Source organism: Zymoseptoria tritici, chromosome 20 (assembly GCF_000219625.1).
Source record: "Zymoseptoria tritici IPO323 chromosome 20, whole genome shotgun sequence".
Classification (NCBI taxonomy): domain Eukaryota; kingdom Fungi; phylum Ascomycota; class Dothideomycetes; order Mycosphaerellales; family Mycosphaerellaceae; genus Zymoseptoria; species Zymoseptoria tritici.
The window spans coordinates 266,826-281,216 of NC_018199.1; the positions used below are offsets into that span (position 1 = coordinate 266,826).

General features: G+C 54.7%; 7 protein-coding genes across 7 annotated transcripts; 3 read left to right on the forward strand and 4 right to left on the reverse strand.

Annotated features, from left to right (window-relative positions):
- Positions 1–807: 807 nt before the first annotated feature.
- MYCGRDRAFT_111799 (uncharacterized protein) lies at positions 808–2,648 on the reverse strand (the record flags this gene model as incomplete). The annotated part of the gene is made up of 3 exons (XM_003846914.1): positions 808–936; positions 1,127–1,579; positions 2,062–2,648. The coding sequence occupies 3 exons, from the start codon at positions 2,374–2,376 to the stop codon at positions 808–810; spliced, it is 897 nt and encodes a 298-aa protein (XP_003846962.1).
- Positions 2,649–3,544: 896 nt separating this feature from the next.
- MYCGRDRAFT_98042 (uncharacterized protein) lies at positions 3,545–7,544 on the reverse strand (the record flags this gene model as incomplete). The annotated part of the gene is made up of 7 exons (XM_003846913.1): positions 3,545–3,985; positions 4,046–4,430; positions 5,149–5,251; positions 5,818–6,143; positions 6,235–6,545; positions 7,104–7,152; positions 7,351–7,544. The coding sequence occupies 7 exons, from the start codon at positions 7,542–7,544 to the stop codon at positions 3,545–3,547; spliced, it is 1,809 nt and encodes a 602-aa protein (XP_003846961.1).
- A 213-nt stretch (positions 7,545–7,757) lies between these two features.
- Positions 7,758–8,144, forward strand: MYCGRDRAFT_98043 (uncharacterized protein; the record flags this gene model as incomplete). Its single annotated transcript, XM_003846882.1, has 1 exon — positions 7,758–8,144. One exon carries the CDS (start codon positions 7,758–7,760, stop codon positions 8,142–8,144), a length of 387 nt encoding a protein of 128 aa, XP_003846930.1.
- Positions 8,145–8,658: 514 nt separating this feature from the next.
- Positions 8,659–9,477, reverse strand: MYCGRDRAFT_106703 (uncharacterized protein; the record flags this gene model as incomplete). The annotated part of the gene is made up of 1 exon (XM_003846912.1): positions 8,659–9,477. One exon carries the CDS (start codon positions 9,069–9,071, stop codon positions 8,883–8,885), a length of 189 nt encoding a protein of 62 aa, XP_003846960.1.
- Positions 9,478–9,726: 249 nt separating this feature from the next.
- Positions 9,727–10,257, forward strand: MYCGRDRAFT_98044 (uncharacterized protein; the record flags this gene model as incomplete). Its single annotated transcript, XM_003846883.1, has 1 exon — positions 9,727–10,257. One exon carries the CDS (start codon positions 9,727–9,729, stop codon positions 10,255–10,257), a length of 531 nt encoding a protein of 176 aa, XP_003846931.1.
- A 1,188-nt stretch (positions 10,258–11,445) lies between these two features.
- On the reverse strand, positions 11,446–12,045 carry MYCGRDRAFT_98045 (uncharacterized protein; the record flags this gene model as incomplete). The annotated part of the gene is made up of 1 exon (XM_003846911.1): positions 11,446–12,045. The coding sequence occupies one exon, from the start codon at positions 12,043–12,045 to the stop codon at positions 11,446–11,448; it is 600 nt and encodes a 199-aa protein (XP_003846959.1).
- Positions 12,046–12,460: 415 nt separating this feature from the next.
- On the forward strand, positions 12,461–14,371 carry MYCGRDRAFT_111800 (uncharacterized protein; the record flags this gene model as incomplete). The annotated part of the gene is made up of 1 exon (XM_003846884.1): positions 12,461–14,371. One exon carries the CDS (start codon positions 12,461–12,463, stop codon positions 14,369–14,371), a length of 1,911 nt encoding a protein of 636 aa, XP_003846932.1.
- Between the last annotated feature and the right edge of the window lie 20 nt (positions 14,372–14,391).

Genomic DNA, 14,391 nt, shown 5'->3' on the forward strand with positions numbered 1-14,391 from the left:
AACAATCTCATTCGTTGTTTTTTTCTCGTCGCTCCTCGTCTATTTTCTATTCTTTGGCCTTTTTCTCTCGAGGGGTTTCTTTCCCCCTGTGCTTTTCTGATTTTTTCATCGAAAAAGGAAACGGAACGGGTTTCTCCTCACACTACTACATGCAGAATCCTCGAGTTCGGAGTGTTTATAGAGGTTCAAGATCAGCGTGAGGGAGGGCTTGGCAGTAGACCAAGGAGGGCGTGATGGCCTTCGTAGCAACCAACATATAAGAGGGCTTGGAACACCAGCATTGGAGGGCTTTCGTAGTGAAATCACGGAGGCATGAAAGGATGAGAAGGACATCTCGCTGCTCGTATCAGAAGGAGGCGCACAGCAAAACGGCGTAGAGAGCTTGTGAGGAACATCGATCAATGTTGACAGAGGACGAACGACGACATTGGCCCGAATCCTCTCCCCCTCCGCCGAACGCGCCACCAAAGGGCATTTGTCGTTGACCAAACCTCTCCACTCTTGTCCGCAGCGTGCTCTACGTGACCATCGTTCCTCAGCGCCCAAGGCTCCAGTGACGCTACCGCCTCGTGATGTGTCTACAATGGAAGTAATTCAGCTGAGCCGAGTTGAATGTCTGGGAAAGGTGAGTTTTCTTGGGTTCGCATGCTCGGCAAGGTAATATGACTTTTGATTACGAGTTCCGTTGTTTGTACATGGTCGAAGAATGGCTCAACCCGCACCCAGTAGTACCTACACATCCTCCCTATCGTTAACAACAACTCCTTCAAACTCTAACCGATGTTCCCAGAAGCTCCCCAGGCCGGATTAATGGACGCCACAATCAAAGCGAGTCGTCCTGCACCGCGTCTCCTTCATCACGGACCCCTTCTCCTCCTCAACCGAATGCTGCCGCTGACCAATCTGCACCACCAGTTCCATGGCGCGTCCCAACCCCTGAAGCACAAAGCAGCACGGAAAGCCTGAGGGAGAACAACGACGTCTATTTGCTGCGCAGGCAGGAGCCGTATGTTGATCTTCGTGGATGGTTATGCCGGACTCTGACTGCAGACTTCATTCGCGCAGAACATCAGCAAGAAGGACCCACGCACTTCCAAGCCCTGCCCGCGGAAGCATGCTCGCTTACGGTCGTGAGGATGTCGCCCAGCAGGACTGTCGTCGACGCATCCTCCTCCGGCTCCTCCAGCTCCGTCTTCACCTCCAGCTGCTGCTTCTCCTCCAACCCCAGGCGAGGCACAGTATTGCTGCTGTCGGGATTAGGTGCGGGATCGAGGTGAAGCGTGGCGTCTGCGCGAAGCCGACAGACAAAATCCGACAACCCGTCCTGCTCTGCACGGAGCGTGGAAAGCTCGGCCGCCTGGACGGACTGCAGTCGGGTGTGTTCGTCCTGTAGGTGCTGCATGCTGGCACGGAGGTGTTGTTGTTCGACGCAAAGCTCAGTTATGGCCAAGGCGTGCTGTTGCTCTAACCAAGTCTGCAAGTCCGCCTTTCCTTCGTCACAACGCTGTTGGATGGTGGCCTCGAACCGCGTGACCATGTCCAATTGATTTCTGTGAAGCTGAGCAACCTCGCTCTGCGTCTGGGAGAGGGTGAGTTCGAGCTGGCTATGCAAGGTGGCTTTCTCGGCTCCGAGCTTGTCAATGATGGAGTCGCTCGCGCATCAAAGACGCCTTGGCCAGCGCGTCTCTCTCGTAGATGGCGCGGTTGAGCTCGGCTTGCAGCTTGTCCTGGGGAGTGGTTGTATCGCGCTGCACATCTTCCGTTACATCCACCAGGGCTGCATCAGCTGAGGATGTCATGCCCGAGAAACCTGTGCGGTCGTGGAGCTTATTGGACTGAGATATCCGCTTCTCCTTCCCCTTTTTCCTTCTCATTCTCCTGCTTTCCCTGCTTCTGCCTCTTCTCTGCTTTGCTGAGGGAAGACACTTCCTCCTGTCCAAGGCCTCGACTGCGTGTCATCCCCGCCCGAGTAATGATCTTGCTCAAACTTGGCAAGGTGGTTGCGGAAGAAGGCTTCCATCCGGGAGTCAAGTAGTCGTACTCCTTGTCGAGAGGTAGTACCTGGCGGCTGCCTTCTATCACGTTGATGTCGTCGTCGTCGTTGATGTCGCCGTTGATGTCGCCGCCAATGTCATCCTCCTCACCACCACAGTCCTCACCAACAGAATCCTCAGCATCACTACAATCATCGACATCCCCATCCCTCCCCAATCGCTCCTCCCTGACAATCATACTGTCGCGGACCTTGCGATCCGACCCGACCTTGGAGCCCTTCTCCGCGTCCATCCCGGGCACGTTCTGCCTTTTTCGAAACAAGGAGATTCTTCCGACCCTTTTGCTCCTCGTCCGCGTCACGGGACTCCCAGCCAAGTGCATCGTACAGCTGGTCAAGTTGCACGGGCGTGATGGCGCCGATGTTGGCTAGGCAGAACTTCCTGAGATGCGAGAGGATGGTGGCGTGCCATGACGGCGGAGGAGACGTAGGGTTATCGAGGCGTGGGTGAAGGATGGAGTGATTGGGCGCGGAGAATGGATGGGTCACGTAGGGAAGTAGGACGAGAAAGACACGACTGCTGCTGGGCCCGGCGTCTTATAGCCTCCTGTCCCGTCGGAGTGGCCTTTTCGGGGCGGAATGGAGATTGAGAGAGGGCGGCGCATGTTATTAGAGGTGTGGTCCGTTGGAGGAACTCGAAAATATCGGAAATCAAGTCAAGGGAAAGGCAATGCACGAGTACCTTACGTAGGGCAAGCAGCCTCGGTCCCCGGATCCCGGGACGGGACGGGACGAAGGAAGCGTGGAAAAACAATTCTCCTTGAAGAGTCGGAGCTTGCTGAGCTGAACGAAGACCCGCCATGCTGCTTAGAACTATCTCCAGACAGACCATTGGATGTCACTCTCGTCGCGATTTTGATGCCTGAATCCTGCCTGTGTCTCAAGCTTTACCCAACGGCTGTAGACTCGAGAATATAGATACCACGAGCAAGAAGGTAGGAACGTGTTAGGAAGGGTGTTGTGAGGCATCCGTAAGGTAACATCAACATTCGAAAGTTTGGCTGAATCTGTATATTTACGGGTCTACCTCGGAGCGCGCTGAAGGAGGAGGCAGACATGCTGCACAATCTGAAATCCGATGGATGGACGGAGTTTGACGAGTTTTTGCCATCACCTTGCCATCTATGGTCCCAAATCAAGCACTGCCTGCCGTCTGTTCTCTCCATTTCTTCCACCAACATCCCGACGGCGTCCTAGGGGCCGGCAAGGTACAACCCGACGAGCGAGCGAGAGTGGTGCAACGTAAACGTAGGCAGCACCATGGAGGGATGGTTCTACTGTGAATGAATGAATGAATCACCGACCGTTTGCGAACAAGTCTTTTGGCCTCATTGGCTTCATTCCCAGCTGTGCATAACCCGTCTGCTGTCTTGTCTGTGCTCTTCCGTCCGATGCGAAGTAGACGAGATCCGGAGTGGCGTCGTCGCGAACCACTCGGTGGGTAGAATACAAGTGAACCTGAACCCGGGGGCTTGGCCACAGCTCGCTCCCTCAGTGGACGTGCTGATTGATGATGTCGCCGAAGATCCTGCCCACGATCCGCTGCGCAGGAAATCTTGGGCCGCGCTGAGCGGGTCCGGGCTCGGCATCAGTAGGCTGCTTGAAGAAGATAAGTTGAACTTTGAGAGGGCGGCGGCCATTCGTAGTCATCGTCTGTCCCGTAATGATTGCAACAGAGGTGGAATAGCCGTAGCTACCTGTCGGTCGACCTTGCACCATGCGCACGTAGAAACCATTGTCGAGCACGTGAATCCTGCCAAACTCATCTCTGTCGTCGAGGTAAGCAAGCATCTGTCGGAGCACGCTAGCCGCAGCGTCAGGGCAGTCTGGTAGAGCGATAATTCGGCGTAGCTGCTCTTTGTCCTTGTAGTAGTATTGCACGATTGTAGGGAGGCCGGGAAGAGGAGTCATGGCAGCAACGTCGAGTGCTGACTGGAAAGGGCGATCAAAATCTACGCCAGCAGCTTAAAGGACTTTGATAGCTTCGCCAACGCAACGGGCAGACGAGTCGACGTAGAAGTCAAAATCAGAGTCCGGGGCGCAGGAGCCGGGAAAGGAGACCTCGACAGCACGAGAGCCAGAGGGAATGCAGCTTGCCTTCGCCATGCCGGCAAGCAGGGCGTCGGGGTCCTGGAAGAACTGCGCGAGATATTGGAAGATGGTATCCTGAGTCAAGTTGGCCACCGGGTTGTTCAAAGGAGAACCGAAGCCTCCATCAAGTGCGTTGCCGATGGGGTTGGCGTTATTGGTGTCATTGCCGTTGACTCGCTTTGTGTTGCTCCTCAACATACTGATGAAGCGACGCATGATTGCTTGGGTTGACGCGAGAGGTTGAATGCGGAATAGGATGCCGGAGGAAGTGACCGAAGATGGGAATCTGGCAGAAAATTTGGAGAGATTCCTCGTGGTCCTAAGACGTGTATGGCGAAGGCGGATGCAAGTCCGAGAGAGACCGAGATCAAGTGATGGAGAGTCGAAGCTGATTGAGCATGAAGATTGGACAGAGTCCCTACGATGCGGTGAGCTAGAAGAGTGACAGCAAGTGCTCAAGGCAAGGCACAGGAAGGTAGCATGTGTTCGACCGACTGTAGCAGTTTGACCAGCAAGCGATCCGACAAGGTGCGTGGGTGGAGGAGTTCAGACCGCGGGAGCAGGGAGTTGTAGAGAAGATGTGTGTGTGTGTGTGGATGTGTGAGTGAGAAAGAGAGAGAGAGAGAGAGAGAGAGGGAGAGAGAGAGAGAGAGAGAGAGAGAGAGAGAGGGAGAGCGCGAGGGAATAGGTTCCATCTTCTTGTTCGAAGCTTTAGTGCGGCAAATCATTAGATGGCGGGAACTTGCGCTGAGGTGCTCCTCAAGGCCAGTAGGAACATCGATTTGTTCATGGCCTTTACTCTCCCGTGTAACCTTGGCATCCAACCCGGCAGACAGGGTAGTAGAGAGTCCCATGCAAACAGCAGCCGCAGAGTTAAGATAGCATCGACCACTCACTTGCAGCCTTTGACCGAGGCGTTAATCAAGTGGATCGCAGCATACAGTCGAAGCCTCAAGACAGCAAATTCCGAGACCCCGAAGGCCCCAAATCTCCCTTCTCCTTACCTGGGTTTCTGAGTCGCATCGCGGAAGAGATCCACTTCTCGAATGCGAATTGCGAGCGTTTGACGGCCTTTGCAGGCATCGATCTGGTCGGGCCCGGATCTGCCTATTGACTTCGAGTTGCATTCGTCCTGAAATGTGCTCCTGTAACGCTGGTACAATGCTGCTCTATTACAGCGCAGAGCATTGCAGGCTCGCGGCGAGCGTAGGAGGCGCCTCCCTGCAAGTGTACGTTAATATAAGCACTTGTAGTGTTCGTAGAAAGGCGGTAATTATCCGTAAGGAGTTTGTAGGTTGAGGACTGTGGCGGCGCAGTATTGAAGCGAGCAAGAATGACAAGTGCGGGTAGGCACAGTGTGACAGGAAAAGCGGCGGTGCCTAGCTCGTGCTTGTGCGCTGGGTGGTCGCATCGGCGGGACAGCGTGTTCGGTTGTTAGTCCGACGGTCAGCCGTGTCTATCATCAAGCATGCCATGAGTTGACCTCCATCCGCAGTGACCACCTGAGAGGCAGGCTCGCGTTGCTCCAATAGCGACGGCCGAAGCCAACTGTGAGAGCAAGGTGAGCAAGCGCATACTACAGACCTCCGACACAGTGAAGTGCGGCGCTTCAGGTCATGGGTTGGGCACCGACGAGCTTTGTCCTAAGTGACGAGCCTCATTCGGTTTCCAACCTTGTGGCGGTCTCAAGGCGACTTGAATAGACAACCCAGGGTGGTTGTGATGGAAGTCGGCCACCGCTGCGCCAGCATGCTTGACGACACTCTCAGCAGGCTCCCATGTAGCCTCTGATCTTGGGTATCCCTTCCAGTGCACGAGATATTGAGTGCTTGGTGGAGGTGACTTCTTGCTCTTGCTCTTGCTCTTGCGACCTGGCGCTGATCGAGTGCGCACGTCTGGGACTTCTTCAACTTCGTATTCTTCATGCTCGCTGTCGCTGGCGGCGGCGCTGGCGACTGTCCAGGGAGGGGATCGTCGGCGGATGCTCCTCTTGCTCATCCTGTTCCCAATCAAGCTCGCGCTGAACCGCGTTCATTTTCCGCTTAATGGCGTGCTCCATTCGACCGAACGTGTCGCGAACCTTGTCACACTCCGCTGCCATCTGCTTTCCCTCTCGAATCTCGGTCTGCATCCTGTCATCAATCGTCTTTACCTTCGCCTGCACCTCAGCTAGTTCGAAACCAAGCACGAAAGCCATCAATGCTAGCTGATGAGCGTTGCTGTTTCCGATCGCCACGACAGCATTGCGAGTGTCGGCGCTTGAGCCTATGCCGGGAATCGGTGGCGGCTTTGACAACCATCTCTTCAACACTTGAAGCGTGGAGGCTTGAAGCTCGAGGACTTTGCGACATTCTCCTAGGTCGCAACGGTGTCGAAGCTCTGCTGGTGAGGTTGCTGAATTCTGCGATGAATGTCGGGTAAGCTAAGTGTCTGTGTCTCCAAGACAAATTGCAATTCGGGATTCGTGGCGGAAAGTTGTCCGAATAATGGAGTGATAGAGCATTATTTGGTGGCGGCCATGACAACCACCACCTCGCAGGATTGTAGCGTCGATTGACCGTTGTACTCCAGATTTTCTTGTTGAAAAGCAGGTTTTGCAGGGCGCGTGTAGTAGGGTCGGTATCAAAAGCTGGTCTGATGGCGTAAGGGCGTGTAGCGGTAGCCAGCGTCGAATTTTCCTGGGCAGTCGAGTTCTTTCGGCCAGTGGAGCCCTCCTGGGATATGGTGGAAGAATCGATCCGCTGGTCTGCATTGCTTGGCTCTGTGAGTGTCATGGCCTTTGAGTTCGACAAGGCGTCTTGTTCTGACATGACTCGCAAACCATCCGGAATTCCAGAGTCTCTATGCACAGCTGACGCAACTTCCATGATGCTAGAGTCTTGAATGGAGAACTCTGGGGCTGAAAGAGTGCTGTTCATCGTTCTCCGGGACATGAATACAGTGTTCTCGCTACTCTCACGACGGCTGCGCTTTTGACTGTATCGAGATGGCGAGATAGACCGGCTGTGCTTTTCAGGAACAGCATGACGTGCGAACTCAATAGAAAGTCCGGTATCGTCGTCGCAGTCGCTCTGGCTACACAATCTGCACCAACGCGGGCAGAGTGGTCGGAGTCGTCACCAGAGCAGGCAGAGTCGACTGCATCACAGGCGCCAGAACTGCGATGATCAGATACGAAGTTTCAAGTAGGTAGACACGAAACTTACTCGGTGGCATGCTGGGTCCGCTTCAATGCCTCTTCTACAAGCTGATTCACTTTTGCGGGCTGCTCTCTCAGTTCCGCTCGCATAGGACTCGAGTATTCTCCAAGCCCTTTCTTGCGACTGTCTTCACGGTTGTGCACGGTTGTGTTCCTTGTCATTGATGTTCTTCTCTTCCTCGCGATCCTTTCCACGCTCATGCTTTTTTGGTTGTCGACATCTTCGACAAGGCGGCTATGGGTGTGGGCGGGTGTTGGAGGCGACGTTTTGAGCAAAGCCAGCGCTTGTTTGCCGTCCGACGGTTTGAATCGTGAGATCGTAACTGCTGGGCGGAGTTTGCGATTGCCTTTCTTCCGGACGCCGTCGTGTGTGTGTTCTCCGTTCCTCAGCTTCCTTGATCAGCAACGGCAAGAATGCCTCGAGACTGCATCCCGACTTTTGCACTGGCAAATTCGCGTGTAAGGGAACAGGCCGACGAGGTCGAGGAGATCCAGCTCAGGCCAGGCCGAACGGTGAATTCGTCCATTGCGTGCATTGGGAGGGTCCGTGAGCTTTTTCACGGCGCTGTGGATGTCGGCATTCGTTTCGAGTATGTCTTCGATCCAGGCTCGGAGACTGCGGATTTCGTCCCTGCGAAGGACATTGTGAATGCGTCGGAGTGGCAGGCGGCCGTGGTGTTCTACGAATTCGTTGTACTGGTCGATGAGATCCTGGAGAAGGTCCTGTCCTGCAGATGCGGCGAAGTGAAAGATGGAGGTCGTCGGCGACGTGGTCGTAAGGAACAGAGGGTCGCTCGGTGAGGAGGTGAGCACCTGACACTCGAAGAACGACGCCAATTAATCAATCGAGAATCAGATATTCATGGCATTTGATGGGGGCAACGGCGAGGTGAGAAACCTTTCACTTAGTGGGGGCACTATTTGTACCTAGAATTCAAGCCACGTAACCCTCTGGGTTTCAAGACGTCTATATAAATGGGATCTCAACCAACCAACCAACCAGCTGGTGTTGTATTCGAGCAAGAGGGGAAATGGTATAGGTTCGTGGTTTGTGGAAAGATCACTTTCAACAGTCTCCTCGAGCATGCGGAGTATGCTCTGCACTTCAAAACTCATGATGAAGAAGCATGTTTCATCAGTGTATACTGTCTCCATCCTACAGTCTCGACATCAGGACGGAGTTGTCATTCGTCGGTCACCTCCCTCGTGTTCGTCGCGATTTTGTGATGTCGCATATGTAATCTTACCCGCAGGCATCCGAATTGCGAGAGCTAAAGCTTCACCTTCGAACACGCCCTTCACTTTGTTGTAGGTTGGAAAACTCATTCACGTTCACGACGCCCATGAACTTCGCTAAAGCTCGTTCTTTAGGCGCCGTTCTCTCTGTCGGAAATTCACCTGCGCAATGCCGTGACCGCAGGTACTCTCAACGCCGAAGATATGGAAAAGACCGGTCGTGGCATCATCCTTCATCCGAGCTATTGGCGTCTGTACAAGACCGACTCCCACGCGCGATTTTCGCCATCACCGACAACACGGTCATCTCCGCCTCGCGATACGCATGCCCAATTCACCGACATGAACACGACGCCACGCGCAGTCGAGCGGACGATCGAAGTACCAAAGTCGCATTGCGCGGAGGCCTGAGAAGAGATTGTGGAGGGAGAATGCAAGGCTAAACACACCGAAGCAAAAGGAAGGGAAGGATGTCAGTTTCGAGCTTTGCATGGTTGCGAGGAGCAAGAAAGCGACAAGTACAATCACTATACCACAAGTGTGCAGGTCGATTGACGGTGAGGAGAAGGTGGAGCACGAATTCCGAGGTAATAACAGGTGATGCCTGAGCGGAAAAACATGGGATGATGTGAAGAACGAGGCCGGAGACTACGAAGATGAAGAGATCAAGTCTGAGGTATGGATGGACACCACAACGCTGCAAGTCGGCGCATCACGAAGCAGGCCCTCCGTCTGCTTGCACTCCGCGACGCGATCGAAAAGGTGGAGCCTCATTCCACGCAGCAATGCCGGAGGCAGCAGAAGGTCGCACACGGTCAAAGGTGACTGGAGGCTGTCAAGGAGCAGCTGCGAGGTGCCGTGCAGACGCACGCGGGTGGAACGACTGATCAGACCGCTGCGATGCGATCGCGTTTTTTCAGGATGTTTGCTCCGGAACAAACACTCTTTCATCCGGCATGCTTGCTCAAAGATGTCTTTTAGCGTCCATCTCCCGGACTTCTCCTCAAATGCAGCATCCATCTCCAGGGCTTCTCTTCGACTGCAGCATCCATCTCCAGGGCTTCTCTTCGACTGCAGCATCCGTCTCCAGGACTCCTTCAGCGTTGACCCACTTCAGCCGAGACAGACAGGACACCAGCCGGCAGCAATGGCGAGCGTAGCCATCCAAAGCATTCGGGCACACCTTGCGAAATACCTCGACAAAATCCCCTCCAAGACTGCAATGATTCAGTTCTTCCGCGGCCAGGAGCTCGACCTGCTCCCCCTCATACCCTGCCTCATCCCTCCAACCTTGCACAACCAGATCGCAGCCTACTCTGGTGCTACTACCGATGCGCCTGGCTACACGCTCTGCAAGAAGTGTACCCGTCTTCACCTTGACCGCGGACATTCGGACTGCACGTGGTGTGCCAAGGTATCATGGTATCGAATGGCGGTGTACAGTGCGGCGATCTGTGCAACGACGGTGTGTGGGATGCGAATCATGAGTCTGGGATTGGCCATGTGGAGGGAGACGAGCGAACTCGTGAGCAAAACAGCCGACATTCCCGGAGCCGCCGAAGCCGCATCGTCTTCCGACGGCACTGTGGTTCTCGTGTCGAAGTGCGGGCCAACGACGAGCGATGGCGAGGTGTTTCTGGATTGGACGACTTGGTCGATCACACCGCGACCAACTTGACGACCTCGGCAATGCACCACCGGCACAGCACTCACTGGAGCAAGAGAGTACTTTCGATGGAATGAGAGACTGCGCGGGTTTGCTGTCGTATTCTTTGATGGCAGTGGCTTGAATTGCAAGAAGCTCGAGTGGGCGGAGAAAGGCAGGGAATGAGAGACTGCGCGGGATTCTTGTTGTGTTCTTTGATGGTAGTGGCTTGGAATGCGAGAAGCTCGAGCGGAAGAGGTGATCATGGGGTTTTTGGGAACAGATATAAAAGACCATGTCTTTGATCTCTCGGCTCAGATACGGTTCCAACAATGTCGCTCACCATGCCTACCCAATTCGAAAAGCACAATCATAAACCCATGCGCATGTTCATTACTCCATCCACAATCGTGGCTGTTTGATTTTCGGATGTCAAACTACCGTATGTTCTCACTCCATTAGAATAAGTAGCTTGTGTGATCTCGCTCCACCAAGTCGCTCGTGTTGAAAGCCGCACCAGCGTGGTTGCGACTTCAATCTTTCCACTTCATCGTCAACACCTCCGCTAGAACTACCGCCATCGCCTCATTCGGCGCCGGACTTGCGACTTGCAAAGCAGCCATCTTCCGAACCTTTGGCAACGACATGGATCGAATTCATCGAATACATTCTGCCACCATGATTCAGGGTGCTCCAAGGTACCGGCTGACATAAGCTGTTGAGTTGAGGCAACCTGGAATGGCAAGGCAAGCTGGACAATGCCCGCCACGGCCACTTCGCTCTTGTCTTTTGCTGCTTCGACGTCGACCGGCACGATGACGATCCTCAACTGCAATCACTCAATCATGCGTCTATTCCTCACCTTGTCGTCCTGGGAAGTCGCGTCACGAACCTCCGAAAACCTCCCTCGGTAGTGAGAAAGCATTCGAGGACAGGAGCGCGGTGTGAGAGCTCCAAGAATGAGTATTCCAGTGGAGGATACCTTACATTCAGAGCTCAAGACAAGACGTTCACGTGCAAGCACACAGGACTGCGATCGGTCGGCTTGAGGTGGTCTATCTGCGGCACTTCTGGAAAAATCCTGTTCTCTCTCCTTCAAAGCCTGCAACGCCCGCCTCGCCTTTCGAAACTCCGCTGCATCTCAATCCAACCCTTCCCACGCCGACCGGACACGACCTCGATTCCCATCGGATGGCGCATGGTCCTCAAGAAACTCCGCTCTCACTCATTCAAAGCCCGCAACACCCGCCTCGCCTTTTCCAACTCCGCTTCTTCCCATTCCCTCCCACGCCAGCCGCTGTCAAAGTACACAATTCCGATTCCCTGCACTTTCTCGTCGTCCGCCTTTCTCAACACCCTAACATCCTCTGCCCGCAATTCTAGTACCGTTGTTCCGTTCGGGAGCTGCGTAGGACCGAGCCTTCGCGCACGATCGAGGTCGTCGGTGTGGGCAAAGTACCATCCGGTCATGAGGGGTGGAGAAGAGGCGTGGTAGACGAGCTTTTCTTCGGTGGGGTTGGAGCGTTGGCGGTTGGTGGTGTAGTATTCCTCGCTGGATGGTTCTCGCTTCACAGGCTGTTCTCGCTTGATGGGAATCTCTTGCTTGATGGGACGTTCTCGCTTCACAGGCTGTTCTCGCTTGATGGGAATCTCTTGCTTCATGCGAGGATCTGGCTTCATGCGAGGTTCTGGCTTGATACGAGGTTCTGGCTTGATACGAGGTTCTGGCTTGATGTCCTGGTCGGTTTGCGACGTGGTAAGCTTGCCGAAGGCGGCCACGAGCTCGTCGGGCAGCGTGGCGGGTGGAACAGTGACAGGCATGATGGTGGTGGTGTTGATGGAAGGGAAACAAGCGGAGCAATTGATGGATGTGATGGCGCAAGAAGACAAATCCTTGACCGCATCCGCTGCGTCTCCTTCTTCCCGCCTCCCTCGTCACGGTCGCACGGCGTTATCGTCGTGCTGGTGGTCGTGCAACCTCTCCCCACTTTAATCCGCTCAAACCTCGCACGATCACACCGCGCACCGCCTCTCGCGCCGAGACCCCCACTGTATACCCGACTACCTACGGCCGCCTCATGCAGCCGATCGGAATCCGCTTGGTACCTTACCCGGTGGTGCGCTAATAATAAAGAAAGCCAGCATACACGACGTCGGGTATCTACCCCACGCATGAATGTGCACGAAAGGAGCTGCATGCATGCGCACCAATAAAGCTGCATCTACTGGTACCTGCATGGACCAACACGACACGGGCGAACAAGACACGGCCAAACAGCACGGCCAAACAAAGCCATGGACATGGACCCAACCAGCTTCGTACAACGGCGTCAGCTTTATTGACGGACATTCACTTCTCCAGATTCTGGCCCGTCTTCGACACACAGCATCACGCAGGCTACCAGATCCAGTCATGGACTTCGATGAGGACTCCAACTCGAAGCGACCGTCTTTCAAAGAAGAAGAACACACCCTCCTGGTCGCCCGCATGGTGCAAAGCATCGAAGCGAGCAAGCAACCCAGCAGAGCGGACGCCTTTGTCGAATTCTTCGACACCCTCAGCCTCGACACCACACCCAGGCCGGAAAGGAAAAGCGCTTCCGAATCCGAACGTCAACATCGCCCTGTCGAAGTCAAAATGCCAGTCGTCGTGGCTTCTCAGATGGAGAACTTCTCATCCAAGCCGAGAGAGAAGAGAAAGTCGGATGAAGAGATGGCGGAGAAGAAGAAGCTCAATGAAATCCCAAGGGTGGGAGAGAAGAGAAAGCCGGATCAAAAGATGGCGGAGAAGAGGAAGCCCGACGAAATACCAAGGGCGGAACTTATTGCCGCGCAGAAGAAGCAGAATCAGCAGATTGTTCCCTCGTCAGTCTCCCAGCGTGGGTACGACAGTCGGACGCTTGGTGCTCAACACAACGAGAGCAAGCCAGAAGCAAAGGCGCAGCAGCGCGACACAGTGTCAGATCCTGCAACTACTGCAGTAGCTTCTCAGTCAACGGACATGGCTCTCCAGCAACCACAGCGCACACTCCCCCAACGCAGTGCGACTTTCCAACGGAAGGATCCCCAAACCACCTCCCACCACTCCTCGGGCAGTCCTCGACTCCACCATCTCCGTGGACCTCTTGGCCCGCCCTATGCCCCTGTCAACTACCGCTCCTTTTCCCTTCCCAATCACGCATCACACGTTATTGTATCTCCCACCAACCTGCGATCCTATGACAAAAACAACGGGACCGTACCATCCGTTGTCTCCGGCACTCTTGCTCCCTCTCCGGAGGCGCCAGTCGATCCATCTCATATCAACGTCGCCAATGAGATTCAGGATGTCCCGCGCACTCTCTCTTATTATCCGCAGGCGCCAGTCGACCCATATCATACCAACATCGCCAGTAGCGATCAGCATACCCCGCGCTCCCTCTCTCCCTCTCTGCAGGCGCCATTCAATCCACCTCTAGCCAATGCTGCCGGTCACGATCAGCATATCCCGCACACTCTCACTCCCTCTCCGCAGGTACCATGCGACCTATTCCTTGCGTACTCATCTCTTCCAACTCCCTCTCCGCAGAAGCCATCCCTTTCAAACACCACCAGCAACGATCAGCAAAGCCCGCGCGCTCTCTCTTCGCAGTGGCAATTTCGTCCAAACATCAGCATCGGCTTCGAGAACCCGTTTGCCAAGCAGCAGCAGCAGCAGCAGCAGCAGCAACAAGCTGCCCTCGACCTGACCCGCATTCACCAAAAGCGGAAAGATGAGATGGACGAAGACTCGATCCCTCATCATCCTTCCGAAGAAGAAGCCGGCAAGAGTAGTCCTCAGAAATCCGGCGCCGTGATCACCGCCTTGACGGTCCAGCAAGAGGAACTCGTCGCCGAGCAGAAAGAAGAGATGGACGCCTTGCACCCAGAATCGAGCCTCCAGTATCCCCTCAAAGAAGAAGAAGAAGAAGAAGAAGAAGAAGAAGAAGAAGCAGACAAGAGTAGTCCTTCCCGAAAGGCCGGCGTCATAACCGGCGTCTTGGGCAAAGGTGTCAGCTACATTACTCGCGCGGCGGTGACCGTGGCGGCGAAGTCCAACGAGATCGCCTATCGCGGCGACGAGCCGGATGGAGTGGACAGAGGTCCCCGTGGTGGAGTGGAACCATAGTGTAGTAGTAGTAGTATCAT